The sequence below is a fragment of the Panthera uncia genome, chromosome B4 (assembly GCF_023721935.1).
Source record: "Panthera uncia isolate 11264 chromosome B4, Puncia_PCG_1.0, whole genome shotgun sequence".
NCBI classification, from domain to species: Eukaryota; Metazoa; Chordata; class Mammalia; order Carnivora; family Felidae; genus Panthera; species Panthera uncia.
The window spans coordinates 135,297,738-135,312,349 of NC_064809.1; the positions used below are offsets into that span (position 1 = coordinate 135,297,738).

The 14,612-nt window shown below is 63.3% G+C and overlaps 1 protein-coding gene across 4 annotated transcripts in view; it reads left to right on the forward strand.

The window, feature by feature from the left end:
• GRAMD4 (GRAM domain containing 4) overlaps positions 1-14,612 on the forward strand; it is a 72,463-nt gene that overhangs the window by 41,048 nt on the left and 16,803 nt on the right. For all 4 annotated transcript variants that reach the window (XM_049626537.1, XM_049626538.1, XM_049626536.1 and 1 more), the window contains one exon: positions 11,527-11,647. In XM_049626537.1, the coding sequence (XP_049482494.1) occupies positions 11,527-11,647 (121 nt within the window). The remainder of the gene's footprint in view (positions 1-11,526; positions 11,648-14,612) is intronic.

Sequence of the window (14,612 nt, forward strand, 5' to 3'; positions counted from 1 at the left end):
TTCCCGATTGGCAGGAAGGTCACAAGAATAATACAAAGGAGCCCTGTAGTCTTTTCAGCCAGATTGTCCCCAAGGTTCAACATTTTACCGTGCTTGTCTGCCTGTCTGTCCCGTTCCCAACCATCCGTCCATCTGTCCGTCCGTGCACCCACCTGTCCTTCCTTCCATGCACCTGCCTGTGGTCCTCTGCAGACGTGATGTTCTGGAGCTCTCCTGTGTGTGTTTCCTGAAAGCAGGTACTCTTACCTGCCGAACCAGTACTGTTACCGACCTCCAGAAATTAGCGTCCATTCCACACGATTATCTAACCTAAGGCCTTACTGCAGCCTCACTGTCTGTCACAGCGTGCTCTCCTGTAATTTTTAGCCGAAGAGGGCCCCCGGTCACATGTTACGTTCAGGCGTCCCGTCTCTTCGGTCCGTCTCCTGGAGCCGTTACGGCCTGCCTTCGTGGTTCCTGATGTTGGCGTTCTTGAAGAGTGCACGTCCCTCAGTTTGGGTTTGTCTGATGTTCCCTCAGGATGAGACTCAGGTGAAGAGTGTCCCAGGTGTGATGCTGTGTCCTTTTGTCCCGTGACGCGTATTGTAAAGAGTTCTCGTTAGAACCAAACTTGCTTTTTGCAGTCGTCTAAAATTGCTCGCATGGTTGCAGAGTCCAGGCATGTTCAGAGAAATCGGTTTCTCTTCCTGTGCGCACCCCTTCCTTCTTTTCCTCTATAGGTAACCAGTGTCTTTTGATTTTATGCTTTATGCTTCCACTGACTCGTTTGTAGAAACAAACACGTGCGTTCTTAACTTCCTCCTTAGATGGACGTTATCCCCGTCTCACTTTCTCCCGTTTCCATTGCCTCCCGGAGGTCCCTCCAGAATGGTACCTGGACAGTGTCCCTGTCCCGCGTTACACCTGCTGTGTGGCTTTGGCGGGGTTCAACCGCCTGTGCCCTGGGTGGCGAGTTTCTTTCCTCCGGCCAGGTTCATAGTTTCAGGCGGTCCTTAGGCTGCTCCTGTTGAGCATCTGGCACAACGTCCTGGGTCGTGTGGGTGGAGGAATTAATTGCAGAAAAACTCGGTCGGGTTGGAATCTGCACGGGAGAGCCCATCTCTTCCTCCGCCGTTTCTTCCCACTCAGTAGCTGGGGGAGCAGAGCGTGCACGAGAGGACATACGGCATCCTTGAGACCCACAGGGTGCTTTGGGTTGCTGCTGCACCGGCCTCTGTGCCCCGGTCCCGCAGGAGGGGTGCTGACGTGGGCTCGGGGGAGCTTGGGTCTGCGGTCGGCACCCACGCTTCTAGTCCTCGACTCGGCCGCCGGGTAGCGGCCGGCTGCGGACGTTCACCCGTTCGCGGCCTCAGCTCCCCCCTGCAAAACGCCTAAGTGGCCGGTGTGAAAACTCCATTCAATTATCCCAGAAAGCAGACTATTGTTCTTTGTGGGGAGGAGGAAATAGCCCGAGTGTGCAGCGGCCTTCTCGGTTATGAAATATTGAACAGTACAAATGTTCCTGAGAGAAAATGACGTAGGGTGGAGACTGTGAGTTGGAAATGCGTCCCGGCTCGTGACTGGAGGCAGGAGCCTAAATTTGTTAAAGAAGTGCATAAGTAAGTTAAAAGCATCGTGCATTTGCATTTAGCCCAAGATGCATTTCGGTTGTTACTGCTTTTTAAGCACAAGCACACAGTAAGTGGTCCGCAGTTTCTGTGCCTTTCTCCACCTCCTGCTGGGTGTGGGCCCTGGGAAAGGAGATTCTCTCCGAAAGGGACTTGGGGTGGGATTTGGCTCTTGGAGGAAATGCTCACGGGGCCTCCGGGGCCTGGGGGCTTCCTGGTTGCCAGGCGAAGCCTGAACCTCCCTGACCCGTGCACGGGTTCTGTGTTGTGCGAAGGCCTGTGGGATCCTCCCTGGGGGGCCCACCCTGGGGTCTTGAGCCCCCACAGTGTAGGGACCGTGCTCGCTGGGCCACCGACGCCACCCAGTGCCAGATGCATGTGGGTTTCCGGCGGACGCAGATGGGCAGACGGCAGTTAGCTCATGCAGGGTGCGGCCGGGCAGAGGACGCCCTTTGCTTCTGAGCCCCGGTGCGCCCCTTCCTGCTCCGAGCCACGGCGGGTCAGCGTGGCTGTCTGTTTCCCACCTGAGAGGGTTTCACTCCCGTGGCCTGGAGCATCTCTCTCTGATGCCTAGACTTCAAGGAAGGGCCCTGGAGGGAAGGGAAGTTTCTGAGCAGCCAGCAAGCGCTTTCTCACCCGCAAAGTCCTCTGCCAGCAGGGGCGTTGGGAGCTGCCTGCTGCCTGCTTACGGTTTGGAGGGGGGCGGGAGTTGTCCAGACAAGGTGAGGCCCCGTTCCAGGCCTACTGGCTGCAGGGCTAGGTGTGGGGTTGGCCACGTGGTGGTGGATGTGGGCCCACAGATGTCCATCTGGGAGTCTGGCGTTTTGTTTGTTGGTTTGACTCTGCTCCTGCCGTTAAATCGGTGCTGTTCGGCGAAGAGGAAGGCAGATCCGGATCCCTTCTACTCCCGGTGAGAATCTGCCCTTCCATTATTCGTTGCAGATGTTGGGCCCCGACTCCTCGACAGGCACAGAGCCGGCTCCCCCCGCCCCAGGCAGGGCCGTCTCAGTGCCCGGCTGAGCGCCCCGCCTGCCCAGCTCCTACTTCAGAGGAGCCACCCCCGGAGCCTGCCGGTGCTGGGCTCGCCCCGTGGGACCCAGGGCTGCGGGACTCTTGGGTGGGGGGCGAAGTCAGGGAGCAAGCTCCAGCGGGCCTGCCCGTGTGGTATTTTGACGGCTCCGTGTCCAGGGTCTGGCAGTGTCCTCTGACGGGCACTTTGGAAGAGGACAGAACCGAGCTCCGTGGGATGTGTTTCGTCAGGAGCCACGCGAGCTCCGGGAGCTTTCTTGTTGACGCTCCGCATTCACCCACTGAACACCTCACCCGCTCCCTGGGCGGTGAGGAGGCTGGAGGATGGGACCCCGCTTACGCTGGCATGCCTGAGCTCCCGCGTGAGGACGGCACCTCGCCTTCCCTGCCCTCTGCCGCCCCCCGGCTGGTCCCCTCCTGCCGAGACCCCCACGGACGAGGCCACACTGGTCCAGCGGGCCGCCCTGTGACGTGGGCTTGCCCCAACTTTCTTCCAGCTCCGTGTGGGAACTTCACGTCGCGTCTCCCCTACTGAGCCGGATTCTCGTGTGACAGAGTGAAGGTGGCCGGCACCTTATCTACGTATCCCCACAGCTTAGGCTCGTGCTCTAGTGGTTGTGGGTGCTCAGTGCGTATTTGAACGGACGGGTCTGTGGATGCATGAGTCGATGGGTAGGTGAGTGGGCGGGTGGGTGAGTGGATGGATGAGTCAGCGGGTAGGTGGGTGGACGGATGGATGGGCCGATGAGTGGGTGAGTGGGTGAATGGGTAGATGGCTGGAGGGTGAGTGAGCGGGTGAGCGGATAGATGGATGGATGTGTGGGTCTGTGGGTAGGCGGGTGGATGGATGAGTGGACAGACAGACTGTTCCTTCCACCGGGCACGCGTCTGCACATCCTTCCGGGTCCCAGCGGGCACTTACCACAGCTCAGGTCCTCCAGATACGCCCTTCCCTGCTCTCACCCTGTCTGGTGTTTGGTCCTTAAGCATGTGTTTTATGTGTCACGTTTGCTCCCTGGTGAGCTCACCCACTCGGAGACTCAGGGCCTGGTCTTGCCTTGTTGGGGGCAGAGTCCCGGCGGCCCCCACCCCAGAGCTGTGCAGGGTGCAGGTGCTTAGAAAATAGCTCATTGCTGTGGGGAAGGGCTGAGCATGGCGGGCTCAGCTGCGGGGCACTAAGTGCTGGGGGGAAAGAGAGAGGGACCAGGGATGGGCACACACACATTTTCTGTTTCTGAGTCCGGGGCCCCAGAGCCCAGACCTCGGGCGGCCACATGAAGCCACGTCATCTGTGCTGAGGGGCTGTCGGTTCCTGAAAGACAGCTGTTCTGGGTCAAAACCCTGGATGAGATCCTATTTCTTATTATTTTACATGGAAAGAATCCCAAGAATCCCCCAAAACTCCAGCTGGTTTCCCAAGAGGGACCTAACCCTGCAGTAGGCCGGTGTCTGAGCAGCCCAGCACGGCAGGTGCCGCCCCCTGAGGGCCAGACAGCACGGTCGCTGACCGTTGGTGACACCACAGTAAGCAAAGTCCACGTCAGAGACATTGTGCGGACGGAAGTTGCCCATCCCGAACGGTTTTTCTCCGGGAGAAGCTGAGGGGGAAGGGAGTTGTCGTGGGCGCTTTTTTGCTGGTCATTTAAAGTAGCCATGTGCCCTCGGCTTAGAGTCTGATACCTGGTCACTGTGGGGAGCACGTGGTTCTGCCTTCTAGAAAGGTCCGAGGCGATGGCCAGCGGGCGAGTTGGGCCGGCAGGCTGCGGGTGGGGAGGGTGCAGGCTGCAGGGGAGGAGGAAGGGTGGGGGCGGAGCCTGGGGCCCCCAGGTGTGCTGCCTCCCACGTGGCCAGCGGGAACAGCTTTCCCAGTGGTCTCTGTGTTTGCAGGCCCGGCCGGTGGGAAGGAGTTTTATTTAAGGATTATCACTTGATTTTTATTTTTGGCTGTGGCTGGGCCTGTTGAATTCTGTGCCAGGAGGACTCCTGCTTGAGAGTTCTACTTTTACACATTTAAAAATAGCCTGGAAGCTGGTTCCTTCCTCCCAGTGACTCCCCTGGAGGCTGGGGCGCCGGGTTGGGCCGTGGCCCACGCTGTCTGGGTGTGTGGTGGGCATGGCCCAGGGCGTCCTCTCTCTGTCCCTCCGAGTCCGGGTGGCCGTGGGCTGGCAGTGGAGGAGGTGCCCGGAGTCCCCGGTCAGCTTGCCGACCCTGCCCGCCTCTCAGGCTCGGTGGGGGGGGGGGGGCGCCTGCTGGACTCTGTGCGCGAGCCCTGCATGGGGTGCCTTCCCACACCCTGCTGTTTTCGGGGCTCCACGTCTGTAGCTCATTTTGCCTTGTCCCTTGGCAAGCAGCGGTCAGCAGTCTCTGTAAGGGGCCCCGAACGCCCCCACTAGAGCAGGACCTGGCTTGTGTGGACCCTGCCGCTGCAAGGAGGGGGCATTTGGGACGAGGGAGCCAAGGCTTAGAAAGTCCGAGCGTCCCTCAGGGCTCACCACACCCCCGGGCCTCCCCCTGCCCTGAGTCTGCTGCCCAACGGCTGTCACGGGAGTGGGTGGCATCATGCCATGTGCCCGCCGCTCTCACGGGGGCCCCACTGGACAGCCGTGCAGGGAGGGAATTCACGAATTCTGGGACAGACTCCTGCCTTCCAGGTGCACCCCCGGTCCTGGAAGGTCTGGGGATTCAGACTCCCTCCTCAGGCAGGCATTTGGGCTCCCACAGCCTCCCCCGGGCTCCCGGCTGCCCCCAGCGTTCTGCTGCGGCACCCCCGTGGCCACACCAGTCCTTGGAAGGGAGCGAATCGCTGTGCTGGGGACCTCACTGTGTGACCCTGGCGGGCCCGGTGGTCTCTAATGCGGCCTCCTTTCCTGCCCCGCAGGGCCCTGACTTGGTGGCCTGATGTGCCAGGGTGTGGCTCCCGCTCCTGGGGACCCCGCCTGTAACTTAGCCGCTGGTGCCTGTGGACTGATGGGCATCTGGCCCCCTGCAAGGGTGGCTCCCACGGCCCGTGAGGCAGGCCGCACCCCCACGAAGAGGCAGAGAGGGGCTCCGAACAGCCTGAGCGCATGCTGCACCAAAATGGCGCGTGTAGGGCGTGGGCTTGTGGAAGTGTGGGCGTACTTCTCACAACGGGACTTCAGAGAGTCAGAGCTCTCGTGCTCAGGGCTGGTGGGGCACTTTCCGAATCCTGCTTCAGGTGGGGCCCGGAGAGAGGCGGGGAGGAGATGGGTGGGAGGAGGGGGCTGCTGGGGCCCCTGCATCTCCTGAGGGCCATTTGACTCAGGAAAGGGGTCCGTTCTGTGTTTTGTGACCTGTGGGTTCCCGTGGGGCAGGTGGAAGGAGGGACCCGTCCCTCCCTCCCGGGGCCCAGTAGGGCCTCCTTGGACGCAGTCTTGTCTCAGGAAGGAATGCGGGGCGGAATCCTGGCCCCCAAAAGTGTCTGCGCCCTCATCGCCAGAACCTGCCACCGTGTCACCTTCGTGGCCCAAGGGACTTGTAACTGAGTTAAGGATCCGAGAGGGGGGCCATCCTGGTTACCCGGTGTGCCCAGTCTGATTAATTACAGCAACTCCCGCGAGAGGGAGACAGAGGGTCAGGGGAGACGTGACGATGGAGTCCATGTGAGGTGGTCCCGTGCTGAGACCCGGAAGCCTCGCGCTCTGGCAGCCGAGTGTCCAGGCCCGGGGCCCGGGCTCTGCAGAAGGAAGGCTGGTCGCTGCTGGAAAGACTGTGGTCTGGGCTCTGAGGTCAGAGGGCGTCGGGGTCAGAGGCGGCCCCCAGGGGAGGCTGGGTGGAGTGAGACCGGCTCAGAAGTTGCCACTCAGCGGGAAGGGAGGAGGGAGAAATCGATGGCCGTGGGGGTGGGGTGGGGGTGGGTAGGGTTGTGCTGCTGTGTCCTGTGCCCTGTGCACTGTGGTTGACCTAAATATGTCACCAGCTGGGGGGACAGGCCGGAACACCCACCCTCCCTGGGTCTGGTCGGTATTTCAGGCTCGGGGAGAGAGCCGCGTGGCCTTGCAGAGAGCTGTTCGCTCAGAGAATGGGAGGGAGACGGCCCCAAATGCCAGCTGGGTTTATTTATCCAGACGTCTCTGTGCCGCCAGGAGAGGAGGCGCTGGAAGAGGTGGACGTCTCCTTTCCGGGAAGGGGGACGGGCAGATTTGCCTGGCTGCGTCCTAGGGTGTGAAACTGAGCCGCTGCCCCACACTGGCTGGAGGCGGGAGGGGCTTTGTGGCGCGGGGGTGAGGGCCGGGGGTGCGTTCGTCTCTGTTCCGCAGGGGGCCACCGACCCGGGGAGGCCAGGAGACCGGGGGCCAGTCCGGGGCTGAGGTCCCAAGCCTCCATCCTGGGCAGGGCAGGGCAGGGCAGGGCCGAGCCGAGGGGCCTTAACCCCCGAGGGTGTTAAGAGGACCTGGCTCTCGGCTGCCCCGCGTCTCTGAAACCACCTGTGATGGTGAGTGTGTCTTTTTTTGCTCAGCGCACCGGCGGCTCGTGGGGCGGAATCTGGGTGTCCACACGTGTCCACGTAGGCTTGGCCCACAGTTGCCACGTGGTGGAACCCAGCCACGTGTTGAGCTTCCGCAGGTTGGCCTCCTGGGGGAGGGAGCTCGGGGGCGGCCAAGTTAAGTAAAGTGTGGTTTCCTGCCAATGATGCAGGAGGGGCTGACTGCCTGTGGATGGGGGAGGCGTCCGCAGCTGCCTTGACCTTCAGACGGAGCTGAGATGCACAGAGGTTTTTGGGGTGCGTGTGGGTGTTGGGATGGGAAAGCTCGAGAACACCCCAATCTGGGCACTTGTGAGGTGGCCCCCGGGGTACCTGACTTGGCCAATGGCCACTCCCCCGGGGGAGAGGTGCCCTCACCCCTGTCCAGGGCTGTCTGCCCGTCAGCACGTGGTGGACAGGACCCCGTGGAGGCTCACCCCGAGGTTCATCCACTGGCTTATCCAGTGAGTCTTGACCGGGCACCTGCTTAGACCAGGCCCACCGCAGGAGGACCACACTGCTCCGAAGCGAGTGCCGTGGGAGGAGGCTGGGCAGTGCTGTGTAGGCACACGGGAGGGCAGAGCTCTCCCACTGCCGGTGTGCGGGCGCCCTCTTGGAAGAGGGTCCCCGGGCCCTACCTGTGTCGGGACCCACCTCCCAAGGGGCCCAAGGGCCAGTGGGGAGCCGTGTCCAGGCCAGCCCCCTGGGGCCGGTATACACAGAAGATGTGCTCACAGGGGCCACCTGATGCCTGCTCTGGCCGGGGTGCGGTTGCTTCATCACGGCAGCGTTCCCTTTGACGAAGCCCGGTGCATAATACGCGCACAGTGGGCGTTTGCTGAGGAAGTTGTGTGCGAGCAGGTGGTCTCTCTGGGCAGCTGGGCTTGGTGTGGGGCCGAGTGGAAGTCTCTGTGGAGGCCGGAGCTCCCGGGCCGATAACGTGCTAAGCTGTGGGTCCCCGGTCGCCCGAGCACCTCCCAGCCGGTGCCGTGTGTGCCCGGAAACCACAGGTGGGGGCTCCCAGTCCTCCTGAGCCCTCAGGGTGGGTCCCCGGGAGCCCCGGTGCAGGGCTGGGGACGGCTGAGGCCTGACGCGTGGGGGCTGGCAGGTCCGCTGCGCAGGGTGCGGGTGTCCTTCGGGGGCCGGAGGCCTCGTGCCAGGGCAGCGGCCCCTCCCTCACCACTGGTGTCCTCGCCGTCGGGCCCCCGGCCAGTCCCGGTGTGTGCGCCCTGCAGCTGACACGTCTGCTCCTGCTGCCTGAGAACTCGCTGGGCTGTCCGTTCACCGTGCCTTTCCTGGCTTCTCCTTGGGCCAGGCTGGGCCCTGGGCCTTCACAGACAGTAGACAGACGGGGACTGTGGGCTCGAGCCAGGGGATCCTGCGCGAGTGTAGACTTAGAAACGTGCTGTGTTTCTAGCGGTCACGTTTGCTGAGCCTTGATCTGTGGACCTGCATCCCCTCTAGGAATCCCCTCCCAGCACCCTGAGGAGAACCCATGTTGCCCACGTTCCTGTTAGAGCAAACCCATGAGGGAAGTGACAAAATGCCACGTTGAATGTGTGGGGAGCGGTCAGGGAGGTTGCTCTGGGAGGGGAAATGGTGCCTTTGAGACTGAGTGGCAGGGAGGGGGGCACCAGCATGTGCAAAGGTCCTGGGGCAGGGTCAGACCGTGGGCTGATCTCTGAAAGGCGATCCCTGTGGCGTGGACCCAAAGAGCAAAGCTGAGGGAAGAGCAGTGAGACACAGCAGGTGAGGCGGAGTGCGGGGCATCGCTTTGGAGGGATTTGCTGAGTGGTTGGATTTCATCGCAAGCCCCTGCCGACTTTCAGGCAGGACGGCGGCAGGAGTGCTGTTTAGAGGTGGATTGGAGGGTGTAAGGGGCCAGTTAGGAACCAGGGTAAGAGTTGGGACCAGGAGGATGGGTGGGTTTGGGGCGACGTGCAGAAGTCCCAGTGTGTGTGGCGGTGTGCCTGGCACAGGTCCCCTTTGCCATAAACCTGGCTGGCTACCGTGAGCGGGGACACGCGGCTGCCTCGGCAGGGCCGGGGGGGCGGGGCTCAGCTGGGCTTCCCGCAGCCCTGGAGCTGGGGCTCCATGCTCCTGTCACCTGCCTCCCTGGCCGCCTTCCCTTGCTGCCTGGCCCCCGTTGCTGGCTCTGACTCAGAAGTGGCTCTCTGGACCTGGGCAGAGACCACCCTCTCCTCTCCCCTCTGCACGGCCCCCCTCATGGGGCCTGTTCTGTGTCCAGATTCAGCGGGTCCAGAGGCCTCAGTCTTTGGGGAGACTTAGCTGTGTGGGGGCCACCCTGCTTCACCCCGGGACTGAGGGGGTCTGCGTGGGAGCTGGGAGAGACCGCTCCCTGTGGCGTTGGCGTGTCCTCTTTCTGTGCGGGACCTTCTCCCAACAGGCCTCAGTAGCAGGAGGGGCCCGGAGGGGCCGGCGGGTGCTGGAGGGTGCTGGGCGCAGTTGCCCGGAGCCGGGCGGATCCCAGTGGGGTTAGACGCACGGGAGGGCCTCGCGCACTCCAAACGCTCACCGAGCAGGTGGGCCCCGGCCCTCGCACACCCGTGTTCTTCGTGAAATCCGGCGAGCCGCGAACAACCCAGGCAGGAGGTGTGGCCAGGCACCCTCGAGGCGGGAGGGTCTTCTGACCTTGGGCCTCTCGGCCTGCCCGTGTGCCGTCTGGACACAGAGCCCTGCCGTCACGCACCGTCCTGCTGCAAGCCAGTCTGCGCTTGGGGCCTCCGGCTGCCGTGCTGACCTTGGCCTGAATTTCGGGGGCTCGGGCTCAGCCCTGTGTCCCCAGGTCTGGGGAGGCAGCCAGGATAGGAAAGGAAGCCTCTGGGTCTCCCCCGGTCCCTCCCCTGGTCCCTCCCCGGCCCCCCCTCCCCCCAGGCCAGCGAGGGTCTCACCATGACTGGCAGCGAGGGGCAGCGGAGGCCTGCACTCCCGCCACTGGTCAGACTCGGGGGGGTGTCCTGGCTCTTCCCCGGCTCCAGGCCTCACCTCCGATTTTGGTGAATTAGTCGGTCGCGTTCCTGCGTCTCAGGAAGACCTTTCCAGGACTCGAGCCAAGTGTGGCTTTTCCTGAGTCCACAGGGCTGAGTTCTCCTCGGCGCCAACCCCCCTCACCCGCTCACACGTGCCCCGCGACGCCCGCCCACCCCTCGGACTCACTCCCTGAACGGGGCTGTTCTCACTGTCCGGGTCCCCAGAGGGCCAGCCTTTGTGTGGCTCACTTCTCTGTCACAAGTGTCCTGGTGCGCGAGGCCACGCGCTGGTCCCGTGAAGAGCGGCGAGATACCCGTCCGTCAGGGTGACCGTGAGCGCGGGCCTCCCCACCGCTCTGTTCTGTCTTGCTCGGGGCCCCAGCTCAGCAGACTTGTTTCATGACTTTAACCGTTGACTAAAAGGGGGAAGTGGGATCATCGGCCCCCAGCAGATGCCTGTGGAGGAGGCTCTTCCCGGGTCTCGGCCTCGGCAGCACCGTCGGCGTGGGGAGCCGTCTCTCTTCGGGACGTGTTCTCCGGGGGGGCTCGTGGCCGGGCCACGGCACGTGTCGGGGGCTGCCGTGGCTGCGTCCCCGTTGCACCTGCCTCTCCCTGCAGGGCGCTCGGGGTCTCTCAGCAGGTAGCTGTGACCTGTTTGGATGCGGGGAGCCCAGCCCAGCCCCGCGAGGAGGCAGGTCTTCGGTCCCTCACACCTGTGCGGTCCGTCTGTCCCCGGCGGGTGGCGACCCCTCTAGGAGGCGATGCAGAGCCTTGAGAAGTGAGGGCTGGTGTCCGGGGGCAGAGTGGAGACGGCCGAGCTCCGTGCCGTCGTGGGGCTGTGACGAGAGCAGGGCCACCGCGTGTCCAGCTCAGAAACGAGAGAGCCTTCTGCACCGCGACAGGGAAATGCAGGAGCCGAGGATTTTCAGGGGGACTCTCGCGTTTTGCTGTGATACGAGACTCGGCACAGCCCTTGAGAGTTGAACCAGTTGCCCGCGGCCAGCTGTCGCTCCCCAGGCGTTTGTGGGGGACCCGGTGGGGGAGGCGCTCTGAGGGGGGCAGAGACAGCCGGGGCCCGGTGCTCCTGGGCGGCGCCCGCCGACAGGGTCTGCTCCTGAGGAACGGTGCAGAAGGCAGGGCCCGCCTGTGGCCGCGCCGGTTCCTCCGGCTCCCCCGTGAGGTCACGGCCCAGGCTGCACTCGGGGCACATCGAAGCCCGGCGGAAAGCGCGGGGGCTCCGCAGTGGGCATTGTAGTGCGGATGGGCCGCGGGGCGGGCAGGAGGGCCGGCGTGGGGACACCCGGGAAAGGCCGAAGCCGGTGGCCGACCCCTGCGTCCGAGCCCTCCCGTGGTGCCCGCGCCGTCGAGAGGCAGGGTGGACCCGGGCGACGGTCACCTCGCAGCTGTCTCCCTGCAGAGGAGGAGCTCCGCAAGCTGAGGGAAGAAACCAACTCGGAGATGCTTCGGCAGGAGCTGGACCGGGAGCGGCAGCGGCGGATGGAGCTGGAACAGAAGGTCCAGGAGGTGCTGAAGGCCAGGTGAGGAGGGGGCCGAGGCCCCCCGCTGTCCCCGCGGGCGCCTCCTCGCCCCTGAGCCGCCACGGGGGTCGGGACCCCTTCCTGAGCCACCTGACGCACGCAGCGACCTCGGGGTTCGCCCGCCGCGGAGGGTCACCCTCGTCCCGGCAGCGCCCCTCCGCTCTGGAGGTGACGCCCCGGCTTCTGGGGGGGATGGTGTGGGCCCTGCTGTGGGTGGAGCTGTCCCTGGTGCGTGGCCCCCTCGGCACCCCCCACCTCTGCCCGCGAGAGCTGGGCCTCTGCCTCACGGTGCCGCCAGCGAGAAGCGGGTCATTCCGGGGGGTGTTTGTACGTTCGGAGACCCGTGCTCTCCCTGTCCCTGCAGGCTGGCGGCCTGGCGGACGAGGCCGCTGCTGGGACATCCCCGCCAAGAGCTGGTTCCTCTGTGGGGTGGGCGAGTGCATTGTTGTTACCGAGTGTCGTCACCAGCTCTGGTTCCGAGGATCCCCCCCCAGGCTCCAGGTGCCCCGTGCACGGGGTTTAGTCGGTGGGAAGGCGATGGCCAGACGCTGGCTTCCTCTCAGGTCTTACCGGTTGGTGGTCAGCTCCCGGGAGCTGGGGGCACCTGGCTGTCTTTGGAGGAAGGGTCTTTACCCTGCTCTGCAGGCGTTTAGGACAACTCCTGTGTGTTTTGGGGCAGCGTTGAAATCAGGCTGTGTTGCCTGTCCCCGCGGGTCAGTGTGGCTGTTTCGGGGTTCTTCGGGACTCCCTGGTGGGGGGAGGCCTCGAGCTTGTCAGGGGAGGGACTCACCCTGCTTTGCATTCTGCCCCGGCTGCAAGGCCGGGGCCCCGTCCCAGACATCGGCACATGGGCCTCAGCCAGGACTTTACCTGATGCTGAACTTTCTTACGTGGAAATCTGTAGACGTGCAAAGATTCAATTACGTTTTAATTATGCAAAGAGGTGCAGCGAGTCACCTGACCTGGACGGATGCTGGGAGATCCAGGGACTGGCCCTGTCCCCGGGTGCCTTCTCAGCCTGCCGGCCACGGCCAGCCTTCTGTGGCGCGTCACAGCGCCGTCTCCCCGACAGAACGCACTTCTGTCTGGGGCAGATGCGTGTTTGGGTCCAGCCTCGCCCGGAGCCCTTGGCTGGAGGCTGCAGTCCCCCCGGTGGCCTTGAGTGGTGTTTGCCCACGTGTCTGCTCTGTCCGTTTCCCAGCCCCCGCCCGGCCTCACTCCCCAGCCCTTCACCAAAGTCCCCTCCCAGTTCTGAGGACGCAGAGGGACCAGTCTCCCACAGGTCTGCTTGGGGGCCAGCTGGGTGATTATAGTTAAGGAACATCCAGGCCAGGACCCAGGAAGCTAAGGGTCCTGGGGTGCCTCGTGGGGCTGCTCCCCTGCTTTATGTGGGGGTGGGGTTTAGGAACCTTCTGGAAACTGAGGCCTGAAGGGGGAGGTACAGGGAGAAGCAGGTTTCATGCAAGAGATGACTCTTTCTCTCTCTCTTTTTTTTAATATTTGTTTATGTTGAGAGAGAGAAAGCATGAGCTAGGGAGGGTCAGAGAGAGAGAGGGAGAGAGAGAACCCCAAGCAGGCTTTGTGCTGTCAGCACAGAGCCCAGCATGGGGCTTGATCCCACGAACCGTGAGATCATGGCCTGAGCTGAAATCAAAGAGTCGGACGCTTCACCAGCTGTGCGTCCCACAAGTGATGACCTTTTGCACCGTCACCTTGAGGTCTGTGTGGGGGTGGCCGTGGGCCGTCCCTGCTGGGTGAGCATGTGGAGGGGCCCCTGCACATGCGCGCGCGCACACACACACACACACACACACACCCAAGCTGCAGATGAGCTGTAGGATTGAAACCTGGGGATTAGGTTTACGTAAACCTCTGTTTTGGTTTTAAAGAGAATTTCTGAAAAACCATCTTGGTTAAAGCTTATTTATCAGTAGGCAAAGGCCTTTTCCAGTTCGGGGTCCAAAAGCCACGTAGAAACACCGCCCTCCCGCCTTGTGCCCGTCTGTGGCCAGGCCTTGCCTGGGACCCCGGCCTCGGGCTCTCCTCTCGGGCCGCTCCTGTGCTGGGCCCCAGGCCATGCTGAGCCTTGGTGGGGGCTGCTCTGTGTGTGGGGTGAGATGGACCCCCCCAGCCCAGGGAGGGTCGGGGGCAGAGTGAGCCTGGCGCCCGGCCCTGGCATCACACTTGGAACCTCCCGGGCCTCAGTGCCCTCTGGCCTCGGACGGGTTGCGGATCAGAAAATTGGATTTTCAAAAAGCAATTCAGGCACATTCCACTCCAGCCTTGTTGGCCGATCATCAAGCATTAGCATAGGTTGTTCCGGAACGTTTGAGTGAGTCCACGGGTGTTAGAAATCCAAGGCCCCTTTTTTCCGATCGAGGTCACACGGCTCTTGTTTCCCTGAGGTCACCCCGTTGGTGTCCCCCTTGACCGGGAGCTGCGGGTGGGACCGGGCGCCCCAACGTCTTAGGCTGCGATGTCCCGATGCGCCATCTCCCCGCTGCCCGCCGCCTCCTGTGTCCCGTGCACGTAACAGGCACCGACAGCAGCCCAGGTCTGGTGGGACGTGTCGCCCGGAGTGCCCACCCCCGTGTCCTCCGGCCTCTCCCAGGGGGCGGCACGCAGCCCGTTACTGTTGAAATGGCTCTTTGTTTCTAGCAGGTAATCGTGTTAGAAAAGTCAGTTAGTGCCCGTGTAAACCGAGCCCAGGGCCCCAGAAAGCGGCCACCGGCCACCGGCCACCCGGACCCCGGGCCCACCTGTGGCTCAGGCAGGGCCGTGTCCTTGGCAGCGCACGCCTGGGCCCGGGCTCGGCAGGAGCACATTTGTTAGCGCTTCTCAGGTGGGCTGCGGCTTCCGGAACCTCCAGGCTCACTGGAGACATCCTGGTGTTGAGGCCATCACCCGTGCCTGGGAATGGAAGGCACTCCGTCGGGTCCTGGGCGCCTCTCCTGCTCCCAGTAAA